The following is a 9,705-nucleotide window of genomic DNA, read 5'->3' as shown; positions in this document are numbered from 1 at the left end:
TCAAGGAACTCTCAAAGACTTCTGGAAGTATCTCAGCAATTCCAAACACGGATCAGAAATACATTTCATTCACAAAAACAATTCACACATCTCCTATTACTCATATCAGATTTCTTGATACATTTAAATTCATGGCAAGTCCATTGGCTAACTTGGTTCAAAATCTAAAAGAGTTTCCATGTCTTTCAGAGTATTTTTTAGATAAAGATTTTCTAACACAAAAGGGAATTTACCCCTATGACTATATGGACTCATTTGAGAGATTCAATGAAACACAACTTCCTTTAAAAGAAAATTTCTATAACAAATTAAATAATAGTCATATATCTGATAAAGATTATGTACACGCACAAAATGTTTGGAAAAAATATAACATTAAGAATCTTGGTGAGTATCACGATTTGTACCTCAAAACTGATGTGCTTTTGTTGGCTGATGTGTTTGAGGCTTTCAGAACAATCTGTCATTCTGGATATGGATTGGATCCTGCTCACTATTACACTGCTCCTGGATTGGCTTGGAGCGCGATGTTAAAAATGACAAAACAAGCTTTGGATTTGATAACCGATGTTGATATGCTTTTGATGATTGAAAAGGCAAAGAGAGGAGGAATTTCACAAGTCTGTTCAAAGAGATATGCTAAAGCAAATAACAAGTACATTCCAAATTATGATCCATCGGTAGAGAGCTCCTACTTGATGTATTATGATGCGAACAACCTGTATGGCTGGGCAATGTCTCAGGCTCTTCCTTATGGAAAACTTAGATGGGTAAAGGAAAAAGATTACAAAAAGGTTTTACAAGATGTATGTATCTCTACACAAAAAGAATTGGATGATTCAAAGGTTGGTTATTATTTTGAGGTCGATTTGAAATATCCAGAGGAACTTCATAACCTACACAAAGATCTCCCATTTGCTTGTGAAAAGGAAAGTCCAAAGAAGGAGTGGTTAAGTGATTATCAACAATCATTTAATATAGATGAATCAACAGAAAAATTACTTACTACATTATATAACAAGAAAAATTATGTTCTACACCAAAGAAATTTGCGACAATATTTATCAAAAGGTCTAAGAGTAGAGAAGATCCATAGGGTTCTAAAGTTCAATCAAAGTCATTGGTTGAAGGGGTACATTGATTTTAATACACAAAGAAGAACAGAGTCAAAAACAGATTTTGAGAAAGACTTTTATAAATTGATGAATAATGCGGTCTTTGGTAAGACCATGGAGAATGTGAGGAAAAGACAAAATATCAGACTATCAACATCTTGGGAACAAGCATCAAAATTAATTAATAGACCGAGTTTTACTAGAGCTGAGGTCTTTACTGAGAACTTTTGTGCGATCCATTTGATTAAAGAGAGTATTGAAATGAACAAACCTATTTATATTGGAACATCAATTCTTGATTTATCAAAGTCATTAATGTATGATTACTTTTATAATAACTTGAGGAAGAAATATCAAAATGATGTTAATCTACTTTATATGGATACAGATAGTTTTATTTTGCAAATTAATACTGATGATGTTTATTCAGACATGAAAAAGGACATTAATATCTATGACACTAGTAATTACAATCCAGAGAGTGAGTTGTTCTCTTCTAAAAATAAAAAGGTGATTGGAAAGTTTAAGGATGAATTAGGAGGAAATGTCATGAGTGAATTTGTGGGATTGAGGTCTAAGGCTTATGCTTATAAATACATTGTGAATAACGTTGAAAAAACTGATAAGAAGTTAAAAGGCATAAAGAAAAATGTCATTAAAGAAACAATAAACTTTAAGGATTATTATAACTGTTTAACAACAAAGAAAGAAGAGTTTAGAAAGATTAATGGAATAAGAAGTTATAAACATAGATTATATTCAGAAGAGGTGAATAAGAAAGCATTGGGGGCTTTTGATGATAAGAGGTTTATTTTAGAAAATGGAATTGATAGTCTCCCTTATGGTTATATAAGTATATAAGTGATAAGTTAAAAAGGGGGGTTAGGGATTTTAACGGGCTACCGCCGCCTTTTTACTATTATATAAATGATAGAACCAAGTACCAACCAGACTAAAGAGTGGAGGTGTAATCAACCTTGGTATATAAATGGTAAACATAACGAATGTGAAAAATATCAAATAGGTATAATTGAAAAGACAACTGGTAAAAAAATTTACAAAACAAATAAGAGAATTAATTTAAATACCGGTGAATTGGGTAAAAAAGATGGAAATATTTTTGAGTGGACGGAAAACTTTGATGGTTGCCAGGAAAATATATACTTTAATTTAAAAATGGTATGTGGCACTGGAGGCGCTCAAACAAGAACATTGAGGGAGGTTTACCATTTTATCTTAGCTCAGTTAAAATATCTTGAGAAAGAACCAAACTCAAACATATTTTTTGTTAATGTATTAGACGGTGAGGAGAGTTGTAGGAGAATTAAATTATTTCCCACACATAAACAAATATTTGTAGGGTCGTTGTTTGAGTGGGCCAAAGATGATTCACCAGATGATATTAAGAGTAAAAGGTTAAAAGGTCCATAAGGTCAGAAGGATCACAGGTTCACACAGAAGGACCATTGTTTAAGTGGTCTAATGAATAAGGATAACATGTCAAAAGGTGAGAAGGTTCGTAAAGAACAGCGTGAGAGAAATAGAGGTGTTTAGGGGCAATGAGGGAGGGGAAAAATTAACATGTAAGTCAATGGGAAAATGAGAGTGTCCCAGAAGCAACATATATACACTACTTAGGCAGACCATGACACCCATTCATCTATGGATTGCTTCTCTAGAGCTGTCTTCACTGTCCTCAGCCACCCATACTCTTCTTCCACGGCAGCTTTAGCAGCCAGGAGGTCGGGAGGCCTTGCAGGACGTTGTACAGCCGGTGCAGTGAAGTGCTTCGTCTTCATGGCAGCAGGTGGCACACTTGTGTACTCTGATGGCAGAGGTGCTACCGACTTGGCGGAAGAGATGTCTTGCCCAATCACCACTACACCACGGTCGAGTCCGCCATTCGTGTGTGATGGATGTTGCATTAGGGAGATACCTGTGCCATGAAAAGAATCCTTGGCTGTCGCAGAGCTGGGCTTATGGTCAATATTATCAACAGCCCCAGTAGTGAACAGTCCCTGGCGCAGCTTGGGTGGGCAAACAACTTCTTCCATGTTGAAGCGCTGGCAGACACCATTGGCAATGTCTGCTGTGAGCTGTAGGAATCTATCATATGACACACACATCCCTAGGCTGAACAGTTTGTCAATCAGACCTCTGCTCCTGGTCACAGCGTGAATCTTGAGGGACAAGTAGAGTGGGAGTGGGGTTTCTCTCTCGCGGCTGTGGTGCACTGAGGTTGACTCCACACTGCGTGCATGCTTTACACTGTTGAACACCAGTAGCTGCGATACTGTAAGAGCAGCAGTTGTGGTGATTGTGTTGGCCAACTGAGTCTGGTGCTTGATGTTCGCCCCATCGAGGATCATGTTCACCAGAGCAAGGAGGGATGGTGTCATATAATCTTTCTGGCAGTCAGCTTGGAATGCACCGTCAAAGGTGAACCTGGTCTCAAACATTTCTCTACGTACTACATGTGCTGCTCTTACTAGGTGCATGGCATCACTGTCATGATCACAGGCCTTCTTCAGGGTGGGACCTATATCTTTCTCAAACAAGAGAAGTGTGTCTCGGCCCTGAGAGTGGGCTCTCAGATCAGGAAGCACAGAAAGAAGTCTGTCCTTCAGTCTGGTTGTGTGTATTCTGTTGGTTACCGTGGCACCCAGCTCCTCCAGTCTCGTCTTGTAGAGGCTAGCCACGTCTGAGAGTTTAAATACAGGCGCTTTGTCCTCATCTGCATGCATGTCCTCCATGAATACCACCAGCTCAGCAAAGGCTATGCCATGCAGACGATCCGCATCCTCGTCCTTGAGTGCGGCTGGTCTGATTTTGTTGTATAATGCACGGAGACAGTTGCGATGGTATTTTGCCTCGATGGCAATCATGTCTCCTGCAGACAGCTTGGCCAGCAGTTCAGTGTCCCCCAATTCAGTGGCACATCTCCGAACGTTCTTGTCAATTTCCTTTGTAGCTGCTCCGTGCAAGTCTGCAGTGCCAGCTGGCTTATTTCAGAAGAAACAGATAGACTCGGTTGACTGTGGAAGCCTGTGGGCAGCTGCTGATCGTGTGTGCACGGTTGGAGTACCGGTACTAGATTGCTGTCCTGAAGCTGATTCTGCTCTGCTCTGCTCTGCTGGTTAAACATTTTTTTGTTAAACTTTAAACGACATTTCTTGTGCCACTGAGCACTGTGTGTCCTCAAGGTAGCTTCTACGCCATCGCCATCATCCAGTCTGTTCACGTTGAGTTCCATTGGCATGTGCCGAAGTCCCTTGAACTGGAGGAGGTCTTCTGTCAATGATGCATAGCCACTACCACTCGGTTTCATGGTTGATCTTAGTGGGCACTGCAAAGGTTCATCTGTCTCTGCTTGGCAAAGAATACAAAGCTCCCAGTTAGTTCTTGGGGGTGGTCTTGATTGCTTGGACGTAGAGGGCTGGGCTGGGTCTATGAGGATATGACGCTTTGCCATAGTGACGATCAGGTCTGGGATGCTTGTATCTTGGCTTCGATCATCAGGCAGGGAATCCTGCAACACACAAGTACAACAATTGTGTTAGTACCAGCCACCACAGTTTACATTCATTGGCAGCAATATGTGATATGTTGAGGTAATTGACCTCTCCCTGTCCTCAGAGGTCAATGCTAGACATCTGTAAATAACTACCAACACTGTGTGGAATATGTAGACACTTTTATTGGAACACAAATGCATGGTTTGTACATCATAAACATGTTTACCATTAACGAATGAAGCCAAACATCAATATTTGGCTATTTTGAGGTCATTGACCTCTCACGGTCCTCAGAGGTCAAATCTGCCTTACCTCCGATCTGAAAATGAAGCGTATGGCATGTACTAACACTGGTAGAAATTTCATGCTTTAGTCATAATTTGCACAATTCTTATGATATGAGAGATCATCAGCTGTACTAAAACACCCACTCGTGCGAAATGCGGAGGCCCTCATGATGTCAATTCCACCGGACGCAATATACTTCACGGTTATTGACCTTTGTTCTGCATTTTTTTCTGTGCCCATCGCGCACGAATCACAGTATTTGTTCGCATTCACCCATCGAGGAAGGCAGTATACTTGGACAGTGTTACCCCAGGGATTCTCAGATAGCCCTACTCTTTTTTCCCCGGGCGCTGCACCGCGACCTGGCGGATGTGGAACTGAGGGGAGGGTCAGTGTTGTTACAATATATTGTTGTGGATATGATTGTGTTTTTTTGTTGTGTTTTTTATTATTATTGCTTTATTCTGGACCCTCCTTACTCCAGTTATGTATAAAGGTCAAAGGGCGTTCCCGTAGTTAATTCCATAAAGCATACACGTTAGCCAATCATAGATTTCCCCCTTGTTGATAGTTATATCTTTATTATGTGTATTAGGGTAAGGCCTTGTCTTCCATTAAGATGACACTCCATTGCCCCAAGTGAAATAACATAGATTCCCTTCATTCCCCATTCCCACTCCCAAAACTTCCATTGCTAAGCCTCAATTGCCAGCTACATCCCCTCCAAGCCTCCATTGCCAACTGCACTGGGCAGTTTGCCAGGTTTGCTACAGCTGTGGGTTGCTGATTTCGCCCCAAAACCACCATTGAACATGTGCTCAGCTCGGGGAAGAAGGGCGTGCCCACCCATCGTCATCAAGGGCCGAGCCAGAGGGCCGTGCCGACCAATCAGGGCCGAGGCGAGCTGACCGATGGGCGTGTCCTGAAGGCCGGCGGCTTGATCGCCTGAGGCGCTATAAAAGCGCGCGCGCAAGAAGCAAGGAGTTGTTGAGTTGAGTGGTTGGACCAAGCGAGAGACGTGCGGTGGTTGGACTGTGTACGAGACGAGTCAGACGAGTCCTGGAAAGAGCACGCGATGTACACACAGCAGCAGCAGCAGCCACAGCAGCAACAACAGCAGCAGCAGCCACAGCAGCAACAGCAGCTTCAACAACAGTAGCTTGGGGCCTTGACGGCAGTTCTTGAGCAGGGCCGCGAAGGAACGACGGCTGCCAAACGCGCCGATCGTGCTGCAGTACCCGTGGACCTTCCTCTCCCTCCAGCCATCCACCTCCTGCCAGTCCTATCATCATTCCCCGTGTGAGTCTGTCCTTGTTTGTTCTGTCCCTGGGTTAATTAAGACTGTAGGTAAGCTAGCGTTGCACTGTGTCTCTAATATCTTCTGTAAATTATTTTCTTATCTTTCCTTCTTCCTTGGTTACTTTTGGTTGTAAATAGTAAATAAATTATATTCGTTTTCCCTACTTCTGTCTTCTTCTCCTTCACATCCGTGTCGCTTTTGTCTTTTCCATATTGAATATCTGTGGCGCGATCCGGCCAATGTTCAGGAATCGGGTTAGTCGGGGTAACTGTTCGGCCGCGGTGCCATCCGCTCGGCAAACCAACATCCTTATCCGTGGTCCGTAACAATATTGACGACTTATTGATTTGTTCCCCTTCCAAGGAGGCTTGCGAGAAGGACTCAATGGCCCTATTAAAGGCCTTGGCGGCCAAAGGCCACAAAGTAGGTAGACCTAAGCTCCAATTTGTGCGGTAAGTTGTAACGTACTTGGGTCCGTTACATTTCGCATGTCCCATCAGTTTTAGATCAGAGCGTTACATTTTTTACATTCCCATTTCGCATGGGAAACGGGAATTGGATGCCGGACGAGTGACCGCCATCATGGAGATACCGCGTCCGCGCACGCAACGGCAAATGCTGCGTTTCCTAGGTATGACGGGATACTGCCGCACTTGGATACTTGATTTTGCGCTGCTGGCTAAACATCTGTACGAGGCTACCAAATCAAGCGCCCCACGACAATTGGAATGGACGGATGATTTGACACGATGTTTCGAGGGTCTAAAAAAGGCGTTGGTCACGGCGCCATCATTAGGACTCCCAGATTATGCGAAACCATTTACCCTATACACTCACGCAGTGGGGGGTTACGCCCAGTCCGTCTTGACGCAGACTCATGGGGAAAAGGAGCGACCGGTGGCCTACTTCAGTAAAAGGTTAGACCCGGTCGAGCAAGGATTTCCGGTGTGCCTGCAAGCCGTGGCAGCGGCCACGTACGCAGTAGAAAGAACAGCGGACATTGTAATGCGCCACGCGGTAACGTTACGGGTGCCGCATTGCGTCACTTCGCTGTTGTTACAGCGAAACACACAGCATTTGTCTAACACCAGATTAATGCAATACGAATCCGCACTGATCACCGCGGCCAACCTCACAATTGAACGTTGCACGACACTCAACCCAGCCTCACTGATGCCCACTCCAGAGGAGGGTGAACCTCATGTGTGCACTGATGTCGTACAGCTAGTCTCCACTGTGCGACCAGATTTGAAGGACAATCCCCTAGACCACCCCGATTGTACGTATTATGTCGATGGGTCGGCTAGGCGTGCATGGGACGGCTTTCTGTTATCCGGGTATGCTGTGTGCTCAGATAGCGAGACGGTAGAAAGCGGGCGTCTTCCACCTACATTTTCCGCACAGCAGGCGGAGCTGTGCGCCTTGACCAGAGCTTGCAGCCTGGCAGAAGGCCTTGCCGTCAACATTTACACTGATTCAGCCTATGCACACGGGGTAGTCCACGACAAAGGAGCAATTTGGAAGATGCGAGGTTTTCTCACATCTGCAGGTTTGGTGATAAAAAAACGGCGCATTAGTGGAAGGGCTCCTTCAGAGCATTCTGCTTCCCCGCGCTATTGTGGTGATAAAATGTCGCGGCCATCAGAGGGTGGACACCGACGTTGCACGGGGCAACGCAAGGGCGGACCGGGCGGCAGGACAGGCCGCCAACTAACAGATAGGACATAACATGCCGATGGTAACGCGAGCGACGGGGGCGCTCGCACAGATTGCTGACATACCAACTTTAGAGCCATTTGCCACGCCAACTAAAGACGACATCCTAAATTTGCAAAATGCTGCGACAACGGCCGAACATGAAGACTGGATTAAACGAGGGGCGACACGTCCCGGGCCAGGTGAATTGTGGACCCTTGGCGGGAAACCTATAGCGCCCCAGGCCTTACTGCCTTGGCTGGCACGCATGGCACATCAAAATGGCCATGTGTGCCAGAGTGGGGTGATGGGACAGATAAACTATACTTGGGCGGCACCGGGTTTATCACGGATTGTATCTGAGGTGTGCCGATCGTGTGTGATCTGCCAACATAATCGAGGGGCGCCGCCGAGACACGCACATGATGGGGGACGGCCCCCACCAATCGGGCCGTTCGCAAATATCGAGTTCGATTTCACGGAAATGGCACCAAGTATGTAATTTCGCTATGTGTTGGTGATCATAGATACATTCACCAAATGGGTTGAGGCCTACCCATGTGTCAAGTCTGATGCCCCGACAGTAGTGAAGCGCCTCGTGCGGGATTTCATGTGCAGATTTGGCATTCCCCAGATAATTTCTTCAGACCAAGGAGGCCACTTCACGGGTAAGGTGATCACGGGCATCCTAAAGGCGCTGGGCGTAAAACAATCCTTCCATTGCGTTTACCACCCGCAGTCGTCGGGACTTGTGGAACGAACGAATCAGACCCTAAAACACAAATTAGCGAAGCTTTGCGCAGAGACAGGCTTGAAGTGGCCGGACGCTCTCCCGCTTGCATTGATGAGCATCCGTTCCACCCCTGGTCGCACGACGGGTCTTTCCCCCCACGAAATACTGATGGGACGGCCCATGAGTTTGCCTGTCTCAGCTCCGATGGACATGTCCAAATTTGAATTGCCTGTGATGGATGACATGCTTTTAAGATTTTGCATAGGATTGTCCGATGTGGCGCGCAGCATCCATGCTCGAGTACGAGAGGCGCTGCCTGAACCAATAGGCCACGCCATCCACGACTTCCACGCTGGCGACTGGGTGCTTGTAAAGCACTTCACCCGCAAGGCCGCTTTAGAGCCAAGGTGGAAGGGACCGCTCCAGGTGCTACTGACCACACCAACGGCGATCTTCTGCAAGGGTAAGCCTTCGTGGATTCACACCACGCATTGTAAGTTGGCCATACCCACACCCACTGTCACTGAAGTCCCACCGATCATACCCAGCGTCATACAGAATGGGGCAGGAGCTACACCAACCGATACACCATAGATATATAGGAACAAGGACACTCGCACTGATATGTCTATATCACCTCACCAGCAGCACAGCGCCCACCACGCCACACATCAACCCGCGGGGCGCCGAAGGGGAAACATAGGCTGCTAATAAATATTACAAGCTCACCATTACATAACCTCACACACCTCCAGTTGGCATGGAGAGGGGACAATGGGACGAACACTATTCCAGGCCTTCTCACCTGTATGTCCACCCATTTAGTGGCACCGCACGGAACCATGTTTGTGTGCGGAAGGGACATGCTACCTAGGAGGACGCGGTTGCATATTATACGGAGGTATATGACAACCTAACCGCTAGTTCCCACGTTCATTATCAAAGCGTTATCCGGGGGGAAAGGATAGCGCTGAATTGCTGTAAATTGGAAACGACCTACAAGTGGTCACATGTAGGTTGGATAGAAAGGACAGACGCTCGAACCCGCTTAGTCCTAAC

At 45.6% G+C, this 9,705-nt stretch overlaps 1 protein-coding gene across 2 annotated transcripts in view; it reads right to left on the bottom strand.

Moving 5' to 3' along the window:
• Positions 1 to 952: 952 nt before the first annotated feature.
• LOC144892653 (uncharacterized) overlaps positions 953 to 9,705 on the bottom strand; it is an 18,003-nt gene continuing 9,250 nt past the window's right edge. The window contains exon 3 of one of the 2 annotated variants that reach the window (XM_078780448.1): positions 953 to 4,644. In XM_078780448.1, coding sequence (XP_078636574.1) covers positions 2,750 to 4,000 — 1,251 coding nt within the window. In that variant the 5' untranslated portion in view covers positions 4,001 to 4,644 and the 3' untranslated portion in view covers positions 953 to 2,749. The remainder of the gene's footprint in view (positions 4,645 to 9,705) is intronic. The other variant, XM_078780443.1, reaches the window with a different exon arrangement.

Source organism: Myxine glutinosa, chromosome 1, assembly GCF_964187855.1.
Source record: "Myxine glutinosa chromosome 1, kmMyxGlut1.1, whole genome shotgun sequence".
NCBI lineage: Eukaryota > Metazoa > Chordata > Myxini > Myxiniformes > Myxinidae > Myxine > Myxine glutinosa.
Note: the sequence above shows the minus strand (reverse complement) of the source record. Positions and strands in the feature narration are given on the sequence as shown.